Below are 21,570 nucleotides of genomic sequence, written 5' to 3' on the forward strand. Positions count from 1 at the left end.
ACGCTGTTTCACCAGGTTATACCCCTGGGCTCTTCATGTTTCCATGGATGGTGCCTGACCTGTTGAATCCCAGCAGCTTCTCAGGCTTTGTCGACCCCCACCCCACCCCATTCCCACCCTACAAGATGTCCTACTGACTTTCACCCACCTGTGTGGAGAAGAACATGCCTGTTGAGAACTCTCTTGTGCGCCGTGGCAAAGTCGCATTCACTGCACTTGTGGATCTTCTCGTTGGCATGCATCTTGCCCACATGATCGTTGAACTCCACGGGATTGAAGGTCTTGTAGGGGCAGAAGCTGCAGGCCAGCTCCTCGCTGCCCGGGTGGCCCCTGCGCTTGTGCCGCCGGAAGACGTGCTTGTTGGAGCAAACAAAGTCGCACTGGTCGCAGTGGAAGGCGTAGTGGGTGCGCCGGTGGGCCTCCATGCCGGACTCCGAGCCAAAGAGCGAGCCACAGGTGCGGTAGCGGCACTCCACCGCCCTGGCACCGTGCACCTGTTTGAGGTGGCGAACAAAGTCCTTGCGCTCCTCTGCCGTGTAGTTGCAGCCCCCCTCGAAGCAGTCGAGGGACTGCTGCTCCTCCTTGTGGCTCTTCATGTGCTCCTTCAGCACGTTGCTGACGGTGAACTTCTCCTCACACACTGGGCAGGAGTACACCTCCGAGTAGAAGTTGGTGGTGTTCTCGTGCATGCTGGCCATGTGGCGGTTCAGCGAGTTCTTCTCCACTGCACTGTAGTCACACAGCGGGCAGTGATGGGTCTTCTCGCCGAGCTCCCGCATCAGGTGGACCTTCAGCTTGCCCTTGCTCGTGAAGAACTTCTGACAGTGAGGACACTGAAGACTGGGATCCGGGAAATGGAGGTGAAGGTGCTCAACCAGATGAGTTCTCTTTTTGAAGCAGCGTTTGCATTCAGGACAGATGTGAGTCTTGTACAGATGTTCCATTCCTTCTTGGACGTCAACTAAGACACATAATTAAAAATACAATGAAAGCACCCACAAGATATTTGAATTTAAAATTTAGATATACAGTATCTAAATAATGGGCCCTTTTGGCCCATGAGCCCGTGCCGCCCAATTACACCCAATTGACATAATATGCCGCTATGTATTGAATGGTGGGAGGAAACTGGAGCACACGGAGAAAACCCACGCATTCATGGGGAGAAGGTACAAACTCCTTACAGGCAGCACGGGATTTGAACCCCGGTAACTGGCGCTGTAACAGCCACCGTACTAACATGCATGTTTATAAAGGTAGAAAGGAACCTAGATAAGGGAGACAGCCAATGTCTATTTCCCAGGGCGGAGGTAGCAAACACCTGAGGACATCTGTACAAAGTGAAGGGACGAAAGTTTAAGGGAAACCTTTTTTTACATAGAGAGCGGAGGGTGCCTGGAATGCATTGCCAGGGGTGGTAGTGAGGCTGGTACAATGGGGGCATTTAAGAAATTCTGAGACAGGATTAAATAAAAATGGAGGGTTATGAGGTAGGGAGGGTTGAGTTGTTTTTTTGGTAGGTATATATAAAGATCAGCGCAACATTGTGGGCTGAAGGGCCTGTTCTATGTTAAAGCACTCAAAAAGAGGAACACACATTTCCATCCCCTGATAGATATACAAACTCAGTTGTCAGAAGGAGCTCAGTATTTTGACCGATGCTTGAATAGGCAAGGCTAAGAATGCAAGCATCTTTCAGCTGCTCCCATCAGGGAAGAGACACAGGAGGATCAGAGCCAGCACCACCAGGCTGAGGAACAGCTTCTTCCCACGGGCAGTGAGAATGCGGAACGACAGATGAAACTGCTCGTACAAACCCTCTGAGACTACTATTTATTAACAATGTTGATTTATTTTGTATATGCATATAATGATAAAGGCACGCATATACTAAAGGAAGTAACAAAAGAAATTGATAAGGGCTGGGTGGTAGATGTGGTCTATATGGATTTTAGCAAGGTTCCCCATGAGACACTCATCCAGAATGTCATGAAGCATGGGATCAATGGAACCTTGGCCGTGTGGATAAAAAAATTGGCTTGTAGATAGAAAGCAGAGAGAAGTAGTGAAAGGAACATATTCTGCCTGGAGGTCGGTGACTAGTGGAGTCCCACAGGGATCTGTTCTGGGACCCCTGCTCTCTATGATTTTTATAAATGACCTGGATGAAGAGGCAGAGGGATGGGCCAATAAGTTTGCGGATGGTACGAAGGTCGGAGGAGTTGTGGATGGAGCTGAAGGTTGTCGGAGGTTACAAGAGGATATAGACAGGATGCAGAGTTGGGCAGAAAAGTGGCAGATGGAGTTCAATCCGGATAAGAGTGAGGTGATGCATTTTGGAAGGACAAACCAGAAGGCTGAGTACAGGTTAATGGTCGGTTACTTAAGAGTGTGAATGAACAGAGGGACCTTGGGGTTCAAATCCATATATCCCTCAAGGTTGCTGCACAGGTTGATAGGATAGTTAAGAAGGTCTATGGGATGTTGGGCTTCATTAATAGGGGGATTGAGTTTCAAGAATTGAGCGGTCATGTTGCAACTCTACAAATCTCTGGTGAGACCACACTTGGACCATTGTGTTCAGTTCTGGTCACCTCATTATAGGAAGGATGTGGAGAGGGTGCAGAGGAGATTTACCAGGTTGTTGCCTGGATTGGGAAACAAGACTTCTGAGGCCAGGTTAGCAGAACTGGGACTTTTCTCTTTGAAGTGTAGAAGAATGAGAGGAGACTTGATAGAGGTCGACAAGATGATGAGAGGCATCGATAAGGTGAACAGCCAGTGTCTGTTTCCCAGGACAGGATCAGCAAACACCAGAGGGCGTGTGTACAAAGTGAAGGGAGGGAGGTTTAGGGAAGACGTCAGGGGTATGTTTTTTTTTTAAACAGAGAGTTGTGGGTGTCTGGAATGCCTTGCTAGGGATGGTGGTGGAGGCTGAAACATTAGGGGCATTTAAGAGACTCTTAGACACATGGACAATGAAGACGCTGTTTACATCCGGTACCGCACGGATGGCAGTCTCTTCAATCTGAGGCGCCTGCAAGCTCACATCAAGACACAAGAGAAACTTGTCCGTGAACTACTCTTTGCAGATGATGCCGCTTTAGTTGCCCATTCAGAGCCAGCTCTTCAGCGCTTGACGTCCTGCTTTGCGGAAACTGCCAAAATGTTTGGCCTGGAAGTCAGCCTGAAGAAAACTGAGGTCCTCCATCAGCCAGCTCCCCACCATGACTACCAGCCCCCCCACATCTCCATCGGGCACACAAAACTCAAAACGGTCAACCAGTTTACCTATCTCGGCTGCACCATTTCATCAGATGCAAGGATCGACAATGAGATAGACAACAGACTCGCCAAGGCAAATAGCGCCTTTGGAAGACTACACAAAAGAGTCTGGAAAAACAACCAACTGAAAAACCTCACAAAGATAAGCGTATACAGAGCCGTTGTCATACCCACACTCCTGTTCGGCTCCGAATCACGGGTCCTCTACCGGCACCACCTACGGCTCCTAGAACGCTTCCACCAGCGTTGTCTCCGCTCCATCCTCAACATCCATTGGAGCGCTTACACCCCTAACGTCGAAGTACTCAAGATGGCAGAGGTCGACAGCATCGAGTCCACGCTTATGAAGATCCAGCTGCGCTGGATGGGTCACGTCTCCAGAATGGAGGACCATCGCCTTCCCAAGATCGTATTATATGGCGAGCTCTCCACTGGCCACCGTGACAGAGGTGCACCAAAGAAAAGGTACAAGGACTGCCTAAAGAAATCTCTTGGTGCCTGCCACATTGACCACCGCCAGTGGGCTGATAACGCCTCAAACCGTGCATCTTGGCGCCTCACAGTTTGGCGGGCAGCAACCTCCTTTGAAGAAGACCGCAGAGCCCACCTCACTGACAAAAGGCAAAGGAAGAAAAACCCAACACCCAACCCCAACCAACCAATTTTCCCTTGCAACCGCTGCAATCGTGTCTGCCTGTCCCGCATCGGACTTGTCAGCCACAAACGAGCCTGCAGCTGACGTGGACTTTTTACCCCCTCCATAAATCTTCGTCCGCGAAGCCAAGCCAAAGAAGAGACACATGGACGGAAGAAAAATAGAGAGTTACGGGTTAGGGAGGGTTTTGTACTTTTTTTTTAGAAAGGGATATATGGGTCGGAACAACATTGAGGACCAAAGAGCCTGTACTGTGCCATAGTGTCCTATATGTATTGTTTGTCTGTACATGTGGTGTGTCTGTCTGTATGTTTTAAATTTTTTTTGCATCGAGGACTGGATAGGGCTGTACTTACACAATGGATGATAATAAACTTGAAAGGTGGGCTTACTATAATTAGTTAATGGGCAGCAATGGACACGGTGGATTGCAGGTCAAGTTTATTGTCATCTGATTGTACACATACAACTTGACGAAGCAGCATTCTCTGGTCCTCAGTGCAAAACATGTTGACACACAAACAGACATAAGACACATGCAGACAAACAATAGATATGCAGGACAAGTAATCATGTATTTAAATATTGTTTTGTAAACATGAGAGTCTCGGATGGTCAGGGTGAGCAGTGTTTTTGGTCGATTCTCACTGCCTGTGGGAATAAGCTGTTCCTCAGCCTGGTGGGGCTGGCTCTGATCCTCCTGGATCTCTTCCCCGTCGGGAACAGCTGGAAGATGCTGCGTTCAGGATGGAAGGGGTCCTCAGTGATTTTATGCACCCTCTTCAGACATCTATCCTGGGAGATAACATTGATTGGGGGGCAGGGGAGGGAGACCCACAGTGATCCTCTCTGCCACTTTTATGGTCTTGTGGATTGACCTCGGATTCATTTCTCTGCAGAAACCGATATCCCACTGTGATGCAGCCGACCAGGACGTTCTTGATAGAGTTCCAGTGGAAGGTGATATGATGGTGGCTGGTAGTCTTGCCTGCCTCAGGGCCCAATTCTGAGATATTATTTTTTAGTAATATTAATTAGTTTAATTTCCTGATTCTAAACCTCACCCTTTGCTCTATACAGTATTTCTGGCAGGGTTCTGTACAGTTATTCATGAAGACAGATTACATTTCAAATTTATCGTCCCTACTTTTGAGATTGTTCTGCACACCATTGATATACTGCAATTGGTACGCAAGGTGATGAGGGGCTTAGAACTGCAGCACACTACAGCACAGAAGCAGGCTCTTCAGCCCATCTAGTATGTGCCAAACTAAAGTAAAACACCTGTTATCTGAAATTCAAGCAGCCAGCCAAAAAAAATCTTGGAAAATAAATTGGTTAGAAATATGGAAATTTAAAATTGATGTACCTTGCCACTAGCTTGACAATCATGTAACACACAATCTCAAGCAACCAGAGTTCACTTAACTGGCATCTACCAATTTCCATAGATGGTGAATACCAGGGGTTTTTACTGTATTATTCTGCCTTGCCCCAAAGACCAGCATGCAGATCATATTCCTCCATACCCCTCTTATACATCTACCTGTCTAAATTTCTCCTAAATGTTAACATGGAACCACCATTCACGACTTCAGCTGGCAGCACGTCCCACAAGCTCACCATTCTGTGCAAAATTCCTAACGTTCTCTTTAAATATTTCCCCTTTCACCCTTAACACACGCCCCCTAGTTTGTCTCAATCAACCTCGATGCAAAAAACCACTTGCATTTCCTCTATCTTTGCCCCTCATAATTCTCTACACCTCTATCAAATCTCATGGATAGAAAAATAGGGGGTTATGGATGTGAGGTAGGAAAATTAAATTGTTGTGGAGAAGGCTTACGCAGGTTGGCACAAGAGCACACGTTGTCTGAAGAGGGCGTGTAAGGACCTCTCCCACCCCGCACACGGCATCCTTCAGCAGCTCCCGTCGGGGAAGAGATCCAGGATGATCAGAGCCAGCACCACCAGGCTGAGGAGCAGCTTCTTCTGCTGAACGACCAAAGGAACTGCTCACACTGACCATCTGAGACTGTCATAATTATGAAACAATATTTATTCGTACATATGAATACCTGTCCTGCCTATGTATTGTTTGTCTGTATGTGTTCTATGTCTGCGTGTTTTGCATCGCAAGAACACAGGTTGTACTTGTACAATCAAATGACAATAAACTTGACTTGACAACATCAAGGACCAATGGGCTTGAACTGTGCTGGAATGTTTTCTATTTTCTGTGAGGATTCTTCAATGGAGAATATGTACTTTGGGGGCAGTACTGAGGCTTGGAAAGACACCGTGTAAAGAGCATATCATCTGTCCATGAATCTTTAATGCACCTTTGAAATGTCGCTGTTTGTTCTTTTTGCTCCTCTCACCCTCTGAGCCAGTCTCCGACACCAGGCCTCCCTCTTCACCAGCAGACAGCTTCTGCTTGCCAGGCCATGCCTGTGCCAAGAAGCTGCTGTTATCTGGTTCCTGCGTCCTCTCCTCCTGCTCATGGTTCTCTTCAGCGCTCTCATCTAGAGGGATACAAACAACATGCAGCAGGTAATCAGTCCTTAGGTAATGACCGCGATGTCAGTGTGGAACAGACTAACGTGCCCGGAGCACATCGAGGTGAAAGAGGAGGAAGTGTTGCATCTTTTTAAAAACATTCAGATAGATAAGTCTCCAGGAGACATACAACATTACATTTTAATTTTAAATTTAGACATAAAGCACAGTAACAGGCCACGTGGCCTACGAACCCATGCCACCAAATTATACCCATGGACCTACAACCCCGGTACATTTTGAATGGTGGGAGGAAACCAGAGGCCCCGGAGGAAAGTCACGTAGACACAGGGACAATGTTCGAACTCCTTACAGACAGCGCTGGCTTCAAACCCTGGTCATTGGCGTTGTAACAGTGTTGCGCTAACCACTACGCTAAATGTTAATATACCCCAGGTTACTACAGGAATTGAGGGAAGAGATTGCTGGGGCATTGACAATGATCTTTGTGTCCTTCCTGGCTACAAGGAGGTACCAGAGGACTGGAGAACTGCAAATGTGTTCCCCTTATTTAAGAAAGGTAATAGGGAGAATCCTGGGGATTATAAACCAGTGGGTCTTTTGGTTTGTAAACTATTAAAGATTCTTAGGGACAGGTTTACAAAAATTCAGAGAAGCATAATCTTTGGGATAGTCAGTCCTTTGTAAGGGGCAGGTCTTGCCTCACGAGCCTAATTGAGTTTTTAGAGGAAGTGACAAAAGAATTGATGAAGGTAGGGCAGTGGAAATGGATTTTTAGTCAAGGCTTTGACAAGATTCCCCCAGGCTAAGCTAATTCAGAAAGACACGAGATCCATAGAACATCGGCAGCTTCAATTCAGAACAGACTTGCCTGCAGAAGGCAGAGGGCGGGCGGTACTAGATGGAACATATTCTGCCTTGAGATCAGTGACTAGTGGGGATCCACAAGGATCTGTTATGGGACCCCTGTGATTTTTGTTGATGAAGTAGAAGGGTGGGTCGTAAGCTTTCAGATGAAACAAAGGTTGGAGGTGTTGTGAATATTTGTGGAGAAAGAGGAACTGAGAAAAAGGAATGGAGTCCTTGCAGGGGACAGGATGTGAAGAGGTTTAGTCAAGGTAGCTGTGGGAGTTGGTGGGTTAGTTGTGGACGAAATGCATTTGAGGTTAGGGTGGAAGTTGGCAGCAAAACAGATAAAGTTGATGAGCTCATCAACGTAGCGGAGGAAGAATTGACGGGCCTTGTCTGTTTAGGCTTGTAGCATGGATTGCTCCACACACCCACAAAAGGTCAGGCATAGCTGGAGCCCTTGCAGGTACCCATGGCCACCCCTTTGCCCAGGAGAAAGTGGGATGACTCAAAGGAAAGTTATTGAGGGTGAAAGTTCTGCCAGCTGGAGGAGGGTGGTAGTGGAGAGGGACTATTGTCCGGAAAGAATCGAAGGGCTTTGAGCCCTTTGGTATGGGGGATGATGGTGTGTAGTGATTGGATGCTCATGGTAAAGATGAAGGGATTGAGTTCAGAGAACTGGAAGTTGTTGAAATGATGGATGGCAGTGAAGTATGGTGGAAGAAGGTGGGGAGGGACTGGACTAAGTCAATATAAGTGGCTACCAGCTTGATGGGGCAGGAGCACGCGGAGATGATGGGTCTGCTGGGACAACTGGGTTTGTGGACCTTTGGTAGGAGGTAGAAACAAGTAGTGCGGGGTTGGGAAACAATGAGGTTGGAGGCCATGCCAGGAAGGTGACTGGAAGTGATACGTTCAGAGAAAGTGCATGAGACAGGGGTTTCCTGAAATTGATTTACCACAATGGGATTGGAATTTGCAGTACGTCAGCCTGGCACTAACTGAAACTATCAAACTGTGGTCACCAGAGTGCATAGTCAGGTGTTTCTTCAAAATCTTGCGATAGCAGCTGATAAAGTCACATGTATTGCAGACATGTGCCGCCTTGTCTCGATGCTTCACACTGTAGTGCTTGTTCAGGTCATGGGGACCACCCTCTCAAAGGAGCAAAGTTCATACTTGAAATTTTAAGTCTTCAGGCACCTGCGCTTCTTGTGTTGTGCCAAGAGTTTGGCGCTGGAGCACATGACATCACGCTGGTCACAGCAGAATGGGTAGTGGACACACAGGTGCTCATCCATCTCCGCTGTGGTCAGGAACATCAGCCTGCATGTCCGGTAAGGGCAGGAGATGGCCTTCACCACGGAGCCATCTCCCCAGTGGCCGGGTCGCTCGCCGCCATCGCCACTGCAGCTACGACACGAGGCGTCATGCTCCTTCACAGCTTGTGCCAGGGAGAGTTCTTCACTGCATGCACCTCCCCCCCAAGCCAGCGCCCACCACACTCTGTGCCAGACAGGGGCACTTCTCCCACCATCTAGGCCCATCTCCCAAGCTGGGAGAGCAAGTGGCCACTGAGTGACTGCAGAGATGATCAGTCAAATGGTCATGGTCCTCAAAGCTCTGGAGAGGTTGCAGAGGAGATTTACCAGGATGTTTCCTGGATTGGAAACAAGTCTTATGAGGCAAGGTTCGCAGAGCTGGGACTTTTCTCTTTGGAGTGTAGAAGGATGAGAGGAGACTTGATAGAGGTCTACAAGATTCTGAGAGGCATTGATAAGGTGGGAAGTCAGCACCTTTTTCCCAGGGCAGGAACAGCAAACACCAGAGGACACATGTACAAAGTGTAGGGAGGGAAGTTTAGGGGAGATGTCAGGGGTAAGTTCATGTTTTTTTTTTAAACAGAGTTGTGGGTGTCTGGAATGAAGCTGAAACATTAGGGGCATTTAAAAAACTCTTAGACAGGTACATGGATGGAAGAAAAATAGAGGGTTTCAAGGTTAAGAGAGTTTAGTACTTTTTAAGGAATCTTCTTTTTTCTTCTGGCTATATCCATCCCAAAGGATGATGATGGTTCCTTTCAGTCAGTTTGTAGAGTTTGATATGAGGATACCCCACTCCTCAGGAAGGAACAGCATGTACATGAATGGATTTAGGTGAGTAGGGGTTGAACAGGTCCAGACCCACCCTCTCAACATCCCCTCCTCCTGGATCCAGTGGCCTGATGAGGTCCAAGACAGCTGGGGGAAGCTCTGTTGCAGTGAATGACCAGATGAAACTTTGATGCAAGGGATGCCCTTTCCGTGCTTCATGACACGTGTTTGCTAGACGGTCGTTGACCCTACAAGGGAATTCATCTGCCCTTTGACAAGTCTTATTTTTCATTCTACAGGGTGTCTAGCTCCCCCCCCCCACCCCCACCCCCTGCACCAGGCTTTTTAAGGAATATATGGGTTAGTACAACTTCGAAGGCTGAAGTCTGGGAAATGGCCATCCCCACCCTGTACACTGGTGACCCATGGTGTTACAGGCGGTCTGCAGTATGTAAAGAAGTATTTAAGATCAAGGAAGAGACCCGAACGGATGAGATAGGTGGCGAGGGGCTGTGATGGTGGGATCCAGCGTTTAGAGCTAGCCACCTAGAGTGGATTCTGTATCATGTGTGGGTTAGTCAGTGCTAGTTTCCTCGTGAGCCAGTTGAGCTTAGAGAAGCACAGTGACTTGACAGAATCAAGTGCAGAGGCAGGTTGGCAGCACATTGTCTCATAGCACTAGTTAGTGGACGACAGGATTACATAGCCCTAAAGTAAGAGCAAGACATTGAGGGGTGATCCAAGGACGACCCTCTTCTCATTTTAGCAGAAATCTGGAGCTGGAGCTCAGGTTGCTGAGGAATCTGACAGTGGTCCGTGCGGCTGCAGAGGTCCCCAACAATAGGAGAAAGAGAAGCAAAAGAGAGTCCCTTCAAAGACACTGAGAGTCAATGGGGTTTCCTCCAGCGGGACAGACACACAGTGACTGAAGGGTCTCTATCTCTCCTATTGGTGAGGGGCTTCAGGTAATCCTCTTTTTTCCCATAGTAGTACAGAAACAGGCCTTTCTTGTCTGTGCCAATCCATTTTTTCTGCCTGGTCCCATAGGCACCGAGTCCATAGCCCTCCATACCCCTCCCATCCATGTACCTGTCCAAATTCTTCTTAAATGTTAACATGGAGCCCACATTCACTTCAGCTGGCAGCTTGTTCTACACCCCCACCATTCACTGTGCGAAGAAGTTCCCCCTAAACTTTTCCCCTTTCACTCTAAACTGATGTTGTCTGGTTTGTATCTCGCCTCCCCTCAGTGGAAAAAGCCGACCTACATTTACTCTGTCTGTCCCCCTCATCATTTTAAATACCTCGATCAAAACTCCCTCTTTCTTCTACTCTCCAGGGAATAAAGTCCTAACCAGTTAAACCTTTCCCTGTAACTCAGTTCCTGAAATCCGGGCAACATCCTAGTAAATCTCCTCTGCCTTCTTTCTATCTTATTGATATCTTTCCTGTAGTTAGGTGACCAAAACTGTACACAATCCTCCAAATTTGGCCTCACCAATATCTTATACAACTTTACCATAACATCCCAACTCCTGGACTCAATACTTTGATTTATGACGGCCAAGATGCCAAAAGTTCTCTTTACAACCCTGTCCACCCATGCCACCACCTTCAGGAAATTATATCTCTGTCTTCCCAGATCCCTCTGTTCTACCGCACTCCTCAGTGCCCGAACATTTACCATATACGTCCTTTCTTGGTTTGTCCTTCCAAAGTGCAACACCTCACACTTGCCTGCATTAAATTCCATCGGCCATTTTGCAGCCCATTTTTCCAGCTGGTCCAGATCCCTCTGCAACCTTTGAAAACCTTCCTCACTGTCCACCACGTCTCCAATCTTAGTGTCATCTGCAAACTTGCTGATCCAATTTACCACATTATCATCCAGATCATTATTGACAACAAACAACAATGGTTCCAGCACCAATCCCTGAGGCACCACTAGTCACAGGCCTCCGGTCTGAGAAGCATCATCCAACATTACTCTCTGGCTTCTCTTGTCCAGACATTGATGAATCCGTTCACTTCTTCACCATGAATACCCAGCATCTGAACCTTCCTGACTAACCTCCCATGTTGTCAAAGGCCTTTCTAAAATCCATGTAGACAACATCCACAGCCTTCCCTTCGTCAACTTTCCTGGTAACCTCCTCAAAAAACTCTATAAGATTGGTTAAACACAACCTACCACGCACAAAGCCATGTTGACTATCCCTAATCAGTTTCTGGCTTTCCAAATAATTGTTTATCCAATCTCTTAGAACACCTTCCAATAATTTACCTACAACTGATGTCAGGCTCATCGCCCTATAATTTCCAGGGTTACTTTTGAATTCTTTTTTAAACAATGGAACAAGATGAGCTTCCCTCCAATCCTCCAGCACCTCACCTGTGGCTAAAGAATTCTGCCAGAGCCGCTGCAATTTCTATATTAGCCTCCCTCAAGGGCTGATGAATATCTTGTCAGGCCCTGGGGATTTATCCACCCTTATTTGCTTTAAGGCAGCAAGCAATTCCTCCTCTTTAATTTGTATGAGTTCCATAACCTCACTGCTTATTTTCCTTACTTCCCATGACTCTGTGTCTGTTTCCTGAGTGAACACTGATGAAAAAAAAATTTACAATCTCCTCTGTTTCATTTGGCTCCAAAGCCAACCACTCTGATCTTCAAGGAGACCAATTTTTGACCCTTACTATCCTTTTGGTCATAATGTTCTGATAGAAACACTTACATTCTCTGCCAAGGCAACCTCATGTCTTCTTTTAACCTTCCTGATTTCTTTCTTGAGGTTCTTCTAGCTCCTCAAATACCTCATTTGCTCCATGTTGTCTATATTTGCTCTACACTTCTCCTTCTTCCAAACCAGATCCCCATATCTCTCAAAGCCCAAGGCTCTCTATGCCTTCTAAACTTGCCTTTAATGCTAATAGGCACGTACAAACTCTGTACTCTCAAAATTTTACCTCCAAAAGTTCTCCATTTACCTCGAACATTCTTGCCCGAAAACAACATCCCAATCCATGCATTCTAGATTCCTTCAAATTTCCTCAAAGTTGGCTTTTTTCCAATTTAGAATATCAACCCAAGCCTCAGACCCATCCTTCTCCATAATTAACTTGATACTAATGGCATTACGATCACTGGACCCAAAATGTTCAGCTATACATACTTCTGTCTCCTATCCTGTCTTGTTCCATAATAGGAGATCCAGTATTGCACTCTGTCTAGTTCGTACCTCTATATTTTGATTTAGAAAACCTTCCTCAACACATTTGACAAACTCTAAGCTGTCCAGCCCTTTTACAGTATGGGAGTCCCAGTCAAAATGTGGAAAGTTAAAATATCCTACTATCACAACCTCATGTTTCCTGCAGTTGTCAGCTATCTCTCTACAGATTTGATCCTCCAATTCTCACTGACTATTGGGTAGTCTATAATACAAACCCATGAGTGTGGTCGTACCTTTCCAGTTCCTCAGCTCCACCCATATAGGCTCAATAGATGAGCCCTCTGGTCTGTCCTGACTGAGCACAGCTGTTATATTTTTCCTGATGAGCAATGCCATTCCTCCCCCTTTCATAACCCCTGTTCAATCATGTCTAAAGCAATGAAAGCCTGGAACAGTGAGCTGCCAGTCCTGCCCCTCCTGCAATCAAGTTCCACTAATGTCATAATTCCATGTGCCAATGCACACTCTAAGCTTGTCTGCCTTTCCTACAATACTCCTTGTATTGAAATAGATACACCTGAGAACATTGCCACCACATTCAACCCATTGACCTCTAAGGTACATCCAATTTTCACACCATTTTTCCTCTCCTCCACTCCTCTATCTGCTCTGGTTCCCCTCTCTCTGCAAATGTAGTTTAAACCCACTGGAGCACGAGCAAACCTTCCAATATTAGTCCCCCTCCAGTTCAGATGCAAACTGTCCCATCGGAATAAATCCCACCTTCCCTGGAAGAGAGCAAATGATCCAGAAAACTGAAGTCCTCCTTAGCCACATGTTAAGCTGCATTATCCTACTATTTCTAACCCCACTAGCATGCGACACGGGTAGCAATCCTGAGATCACGCCCCTGGGGGTCCTGTCCTTCAACCTAGTGCCTAACTCCCTGAACTCTCCTTGCAGGATCTCCTCACCTTTCCTACCCACGTAATGGTGACTCTTTGTTTGCCTTACAGCAGGCAGAAGTATATTATGCATGTTACTTTTTTAATGTATTATTGGGTGAAAATAAAAGGAACCTTAAACCTTGAAATTAGAAACAGTTCCCAAATCAAAATACAGGCCACGTGGAACTCAGTCGGAAAATGAGACCAAGCTTTAATCAGGAAAAACTACAGCCTGCTGTTGTGCAGAGGGACTTGGGAGGGCTTGTGCATGAATCGCAAAACGTTAGGTTGCAGGTGCAGCAGGTTATTAAGAAGGTAAATGGAATATTGGCCTTCATCGCTAGAGGAATTGAATTCAGGAGTAGGGAGGTAATGTTGCAACTGTATAAGGTACTGGTGAGACCCCACCTGGAGTACTATGTCCAGTTCTGGTCTCCATATTTGAGGAAGGATATACTGGCTTTGGAGACGGTCCAGAGGAGGTTTACTAGGTTGATCCCTGGGATGAAGGGGTTGACTTATGATGAAAGATTAAATCGTCTAGGATTGTATTCGCTCGAGTTCAGAAGAATGAGAGGAGATCTTATAGAAACATATAGGATTATGAAGGGTATGGATAGGATAGATGTAGGAAGGTTTTTTGAGCTGGCCGGGGAAACTAAAACGAGAGGACACAGTCTCAAGATTCGGGGGAATAGATTTAGGACAGAGATGAGGAAAAATAGTTTTTCCCAGAGAGTAGTGAATGTTTGGAATTCTCTAACCAGGGAAGTGGTTGAGGCTGCCTCATTAAACATATTTAAAATTCGGTTCGATAAATTTTTACATGATAGAGGAATTAGGGGATATGGGGAGAGGCAGGTAGGTGGAGTTAGGTCATAAATTAGATCAGCCATGATCGTATTGAATGGCAGAGCAGGCTCGATGGGCCATTTCTGGCCGACTCCTGTTCCTACTTCCTATGTTCCTATGTTAAGTGTTTCTCAACCTATGTTGCTGCCTGGACCTGCTAAGTATTTCCAACAGTTTTACTTTATAAGATGGATAATAGATCCAAGGCAATGGAGTGAAGATGCACACAAGCCACCATCAGCCACAATTTAGCTGAACGACAGAAGCTTGTTCACCATGCTCTGCTATTGGGAACAGAATGAATAGAATTTCACACCTCCCCCAGCACCCAAGGCAAGTTGCCATCCTTTGGGCAACCCCAGACACACGTACGAAATTATACAAGCAAGCTGGAGAAACTCAGCAGGCCACGCAGCAAGAGGTCATCAGGAAACACGAAAGTCTGCAGACATTGTGATTGAAGTGGAAACACAGAAATGATGGAGGGACTCGGCAGGTCTCACTGTGTCCACAGGAAGACCAGTTGAGTTGCTTCAGCATTTCCGTGTATTCCTCGAAAGGTTTGTTACCCTTTACTTCCTATGGATGATGTTTGACCTGCTGAGTTTCTCCAGCACATTGGTGCGTTGCACTCGACCACAGTATCTGCAGATTTTCTTGTTTAACATTTACCCAGTACAGTTTGATCGGGGGCCGGGGGGGGGGGGGGGGGTGGGGGAGAGGAGAGTTCTAAACGGGAGAGTCTTCCTTTCCCTCCCCAAGGATCATGTATGCAAGTTACACCAAATTACTGGGAATAATCCCTAAATGACTTGACCATAAGACATGAGAGCAGAAATAGGATATTCACCCCATTGAGTCTACCCGCCATTTATTCATGAGGTGATCCATTCTCCTACTCAGCCCCACTGCCCGGCCTTCTCCCCATAACCTTTGATGCCCTGGCTAATCGAGAACCTATCAATCTCTACCTTAAATATGCCCAATAACCCAGCCTCCACAACCGCCTGTGGCAACAAATTCCACAGCTTCACCATTCTCTGGCTGAAGAAATTCCTCTGCATCTCTGTTCTCAGAGGACGGCCTTCAATCCTGAAGTTCTGACCTCTTGTCTTCAACTCACAGATCAGATCACAGATCAACTGTGAACAAATTCAATGATTCCAGTGCTCTTCAGAACAACTTTCCATTTCCTTGATCATAAAACATTACAGCACATAAACAGACCCCTTTTACCCTTCTGGTCTCTGCTAAACTATTATTCAGCACTATTATTTTTCCCAAAGACCTGCACCCAGTTTGTATCCCTCCATACCCCTCCCATCCATGTACCTGTCCAAATTTTGCTTAAATGCTAAAATTGAGCCCGTAAATGAGCTCATCAAAACCTTTACCCTAACTTGCAGCAATCACCAAACACACCAGGATCACACTGGTTCCGGATCACAAGATATAGGAGCAGAGGTTGGTCCATCGAGTCTACTCCGCTATTCTAATCATGAGCTGATCCATCCTCCCACTCCCCCGTCTTCTCCCTGCCTTATCAAATACCTGTCAATCTCTGCCTTAAATACACCCAACGACCTCGCTTCCACAGCCACCTGTGACAACAAGGTCCACAGACTCACGACCCTCTGACTAAAGACATTTTTCTGCATCCGTTTTAAATTTACGTCCTTTTATCCAGAAATTATGCCCTCTTGTCCTAAAGTCCCCTACCATTGGATCTGACAAGTGACTTTAAAAGTTAAAAAATTTTAGTTGATGGAAAGTAAACGAAAATAGAAGCTGCCAGAAATCCTCAACAGGTCAAGCAAGGCAATTCCGATGAAAGGTCACAAAACTGAAAAGCTTTTGCAGCATTTCTTTCCACTCATGTGGCCTAGCATGCAGAGGCTTCTGAGGTCTTCAAAGATTCCCTCTTGCTTTCAACTCTCTCCGTGTCACCTCCCCTCCGACTCTGCAAGCCCCAGAGATTCCTCTCCACTTCCAACCGTTCTAGAACTAAAAAAAGAAATATGCCTGAAGATTGGACAGACCTGGCCACTAACTTCTGTTTATGCTGGGCTGTGGTCATTTATAGCAACAATCAATCTACTGGAGGAACCTAGCAGATCAAGCAGCATCAGTGGCTGATGTTTTAATAGGAACCCTTCATCAGTACTAGATGAAGACTTGAAGGGTTCCAGCCTGAAACACCACCCTAGTTTTTCTACCACTGCTCAACCTGCTGAGTTCCTCCAGCAGATGTTTGTTGCTCCAGATTCCAGTGTCTGCAGCTGGTGGCTATCTACGTATATAGTAGCTCTTCACAGACCATGCCGACAGCACGCAAGTCTCCATCACAGCGCTCCTTGTGGGAGGGGAGACCAAGCTGAAATACCTGGCTGGTTGTCGATGACCCTCGTCTTTTCGTGCCACGGGGACGTTTGCACCAAGAGGGCCTTCCCATCACCTCCTTGGCTACTTTCTGGCAGCTCTTGCGTGGACGGTACAGTCACCTCCAGGGTCACCGCTTGCTGTGCATCTCCAAGACCAGGCTGGCCGAGACGATCGGAACTCCGCCCGCTCCCCACTGTCGTCGCAAGGCCCCCGATCTCCACGCCAAAGCAACCACCGTCCTGGAGAGGACGTGATCCATCGCCCAGCTCCACAATGCCCTGCAGTGCATACTCCTGCTCAGGGGCAAAGTCCGTGTAGCTACTGCCACCGTCTGCTATGCCTTGATCTTCCATCTTGACCTCCGCACCAGCTCGATTTGGCTGCTCCCTCCTTTCTCACCCAAGTCCAATCCCTCTCAGAACAGAAACCTGTGGAGAAGGAAAAGGTTTTGATGGAGTAAATATGGGGACAGGGATAGAAGTGACAAAATAATCCAAGGAGTTGATGAAAAAAAATTCATTTAAAATTAAATGGAAGGACTACTGCTTCATGGAGAACTACAAAAGCCATCATTATACCTCTTGAAGCAGAGAAAGAAATGGGGAGATTTGAGAGAGGAATTGAAAATGATGGGATCTTCAGCAGTAAGTGGCTGATAAACTGACCACTTGGACAAGCAAAAGAGGGAGACTGATACTTGTTTCAGCACACAGGAGCTACGGCCTGCGATAGAAGGTCACTCCTCAGCTTCCTGCACTCCATCGAGAACAACCCCGCTTTGTAAATAAAATGTACAGATGGGTATTTGAGGAATAGGATTCTTAAGGGTTGCGGGCAACTTGCCAGGTCAATGCAGCTGAGTTCACGGTCAGACCAGCCATGATCAGATTTCAGATTGATTGTCAGTGTACATACATGACATCACGTACAACCCCGAGATTCTTTTTATCCTGTGGGCCAGGCAGAATGACCACTTCTTGGTGGTGCAAGAAAAAAACTGTGCTCAACGTGCACATGTAAACAAGGCCATCAGGAAAGAGGTCTCGGTGTCACAAGACTCGCACCCGCCAGGTTCAGTAACAGCTGCTCCCCCTCCACCATCAGACTCCTCAATGACAAACTCCATCAGGGACCCATTTAAGGTCTCTGACTTGTGCACATTATTGATTTTTTTCTTATTCTCTCTGTATTGCACAGTTTGTTCATATTCAATATCTGTTTACTGTTCTTTGTTTATCTGCAGACGCTTTTTGCATTACCAACAAACTTGGAGAACAAACTTGATGAACACCAAGCCAGACTTCAATATCAGAAGAGGGATCAGGGAGTGCTGTGTGATGTGCTTTACAGAAACATGACATTCAGGACACGGCGCTGCAGCCCAAGGGCTACACCCTCCACCGCGCTGACCAGACAGCGGTGTCTGGAAAAACCAGGGGACGCGGTGTCATTACCAATTTATCGTGGTGCACAGACGTGACGGTCATGTCTCAGTCCTGCTCCCCTGACCTGGTACATCTGGCGATCAAGTATCACTCATTCCACCTGCCGAGGGAGTTCACCACCATCATCCTGGTCGCGGCTAACGTTAGGCTGGCACTGAGCTCTGTGATTAAGCGCCACGAGGCAGCACATCCCATCGTGGTGGGAGACTTCAATCAGGCCAACCTGAAGAAGTCGCTGTCGAATTACCACCCACACGTCACACGCAAGACCAGGGGAACCAACACACTCGACCACTGCTATACCACCATGAAGATCGCCGACTGAGCCATACCACGACTGCTCTTCGTCAAGTCCGATCACCTGGCTGTACTTCTCCTCCTGGCGCACAAGCAGAGACTGAGGATCACAGCACCAGTAGTAAAGAGAGGGAAAGTATGGTCGAGGGAGGCAGAGGAGCATCTGCCTTGAATCGGTGGACTGGAACATATTCAAGAACTCATCCATAGATTTGAATGAATATGCAACAGGTGTCATCGACTTCTACAAGACCTAACTGGATGAGTGTGTGCCCATGCGCACATACTAGGTGTTCTTCAACCAGAGGTCCTGAGTGAATCAGAGGATTTGCAACCTGCTGAGGGCGAGAACAAGGGCATTGAAGGCCAGGGATCTTGATCTCGACAAGACCAGGTACGACCATTTCTGAGGCAAAGAGGCAATTCCGGAGGAAGCGAGAGACAGATACACGCCAGCTATGGCAGGAAGTGCAGGACACTTCAAAGTGAGGGCGAACATCATAGATGGTCGTGATGATTCATTATCCAATGAGCTGAACACCTTCTTTGCCCGCTTTGAGAAGGAGAACCCAACAGTCCCTACAAGAATCCCTGAAAAGGCTGAGAATCCTGCGGTATCTGTCTCTTAAGGATGATGTTAGAACATCATTCAAGAGGGTGAACCCTTGCAAGGCGTCAGGGCCCTGAGGCGTATCTGGCAGGGTACTGAAAATCTGCGCCAACCAACTAGCTGGAGTGTTCACGGACATTTTCAACCTCATTGCTGCCGACAGAGGTTCCCACCTGCTTCTAAAGGGCATCAATCATCCTGGTGCTCGAGAAGAATAGTGTGAGCTGTCTCAAGGACTATCGCCCAGCAGCACTAACCTCTACGGTGCTGAAACGCTTCGAGAGGCTGGTCATGGCCAAAATTAACACGGACCTAAGCAAGGATCTGAACCCACTGCAATGCACCTATCGTCACAATCACTCCACAGCAGATGCAATATCACCGGCTCTCCACTTAGCTCTGGATCACCTCGAAAACACCAACTCCTACATACGACTTCTCTTCATTGACTATAGCTCAGCCTTCAGTACCATGATTCCCTCAGTGCTGGTCAAGAAACTTCAAACCCTGGGCCTCTGCAACTAAATCCTTGCCTTCCTCATTGGAAGGTCACAGTCAGTACGAACTGGAAACAACATCTCCTCCTCACTGACGATCAACACAGGCGCACCCCAAGGTTCTAGCCCACTGCTCTACTCATTCAACACCCATGACTGTGTGGCCTGGCGCAATTCCAATGCCATTTACAAGTTTGCCCATGACACCACAGTGGTCGGCAGAATCACAAATGGCAATGAGGACGCGTACAGGAGGGAGAGAGATCAGCTTGTCGATGTTGTAACGACAACCTTGTGCTCAATGTCAGCAAAACCAAGGAGATGATTGTGGACATCAGGAGGAAGTCTGGGGAATACAGCCCAGTCCTCATCAAAGGCTCAGTAGTGGAGAGGGTCAAGAACTTCAAATTCCTGGGTGTCAACATCTCCAAGAATCTGTCCTGGACCTGCCACGCCAATGCAATCATGAAGAAGGCTCACCAGCAACTGTACCAGTGCTTTTCAACCTTTTTCTTTCCACTCACATCCCCCTTTAAGTAATCCCTCTGCCATCAGTGCAGTGTGATGAGTCATGGATTGCTGAAGGTGGGATGTGAGTGGGAAGGGTAAGAATCACTGGTCTAGACTCAATTGTTACTGAAATATTTTACTTGAGAAAAATTGTCATTGGCCCATTTCCTTTGGAGTTCAGACTATTAAATATTCTACACTCTCCTTCCACTCATTCTAATGAAATACATTCTCTCTTTAGACACTGAAAAGGCATTTGGTAGGGTAGAATGGGATTATCTGTTCGCTACCTTAGCAGGATTTAATTTTGGCCCAGTTTTTATTCAATATATATAACTTTTATGTGCCTGCCCAATAGCTTCAATTCATACTAATTTCCAACAATCAAAGTTTTTTAAAAATTAAATCGAGGTACTGGACAGGGTTGCCTTCTAAGGTCCCTGCTTTTTGATCTCGTCGTGGAACTGCTAGCTGTTGCCTGACGTGCAAATTTAGAGGGACAATTAAACATTGGCTATCTTCACATGCAGATGATCTCTCACGTTTTGCATCTCGTCCAGAGACCTCTATGCCAAAGATATTGTTATAGCTTACACATTTTAGTAAGTTTGCTGGCTTTAATTTACATAAAGGTGAATTAAAGGGCTCTCTTACTTTTTACTCTAATTTCCCTCCCGAGATAGTGAAAGAACAATTTAGATCCCTAAATGTCATGATAACTAAGAACATTAAAAGCCTCCTTCAAGAAAATTTTGCAGTTTTACTTAATCAAGCTGAGACAATATTATCTGGATGGTCACCACTTTCTCTGACGAAGATCGGTTGTATTAATTCAGTCCAAATGAATATCTTACCGAAATTTTTATATTATTTTAGGGAAGAAAGCTGGATGAAATAAAATTTATCTTCAAAATAGAAGAGGGGATGGAGGTTTGTGACACCCCAATATTTATTGGGCAATAAATATAAGAAATATGTCACGGCCGTTCCAATTTGACGAAATAGACGGCCGGCCTGAATGGGTCGAAATCGTTTCAAAATGTGGGGAGTTTTTGGCTCATCCAAGTTGCCAAAGGATTTAGAGAGGAGGAAGGATCGGGGTTCGATTTGGGACACGGTTCTGGATTTTGGTTCACTTTGTCCATTTCCGTCTCCTCGTCCTCTTCCAGGCCCCCGTTTGAGATGCAGGTTTTAGAGCATGGGATGAGAAGAAGCTTCAAAGATCTTTTTATTCATCTTGACCCCAACTGAGGGTTGAATTTAATTCAGCAAAGAAACATTTCTTGAGGTGATCTAATTCAATCTGAACTTCCAGGATTCCACATCTGATTTTGTAGACCAACTTTTTGAACTACAAAAAAGGGGAGGAGGGAAGGGGGGAGGGGAAGGGGGAAGGGGAGGGGGAGGGGGAGGGGAAGGGAAAGGGGAGGGGAAGGGAAAGGGGAGGGGAAGGGA

At 46.6% G+C, this 21,570-nt stretch overlaps 1 protein-coding gene across 1 annotated transcript in view; it reads right to left on the reverse strand.

Moving 5' to 3' along the window:
• The window catches only part of znf142 (zinc finger protein 142), a 57,173-nt gene that overhangs the window by 34,027 nt on the left and 1,576 nt on the right, over nucleotides 1-21,570 (reverse strand). Inside the window, exons 2-4 of the mRNA XM_069936000.1 lie at nucleotides 16,758-17,184; nucleotides 6,283-6,465; nucleotides 149-961 (exon numbers count right to left, since the gene is read on the reverse strand). Of these exons, the coding sequence (XP_069792101.1) occupies nucleotides 149-961; nucleotides 6,283-6,465; nucleotides 16,758-17,109 (1,348 nt within the window). The 5' untranslated portion in view covers nucleotides 17,110-17,184. The remainder of the gene's footprint in view (nucleotides 1-148; nucleotides 962-6,282; nucleotides 6,466-16,757; nucleotides 17,185-21,570) is intronic.

The sequence above is a fragment of the Narcine bancroftii genome, chromosome 4 (genome assembly GCF_036971445.1).
Source record: "Narcine bancroftii isolate sNarBan1 chromosome 4, sNarBan1.hap1, whole genome shotgun sequence".
Lineage (NCBI taxonomy): Eukaryota > Metazoa > Chordata > Chondrichthyes > Torpediniformes > Narcinidae > Narcine > Narcine bancroftii.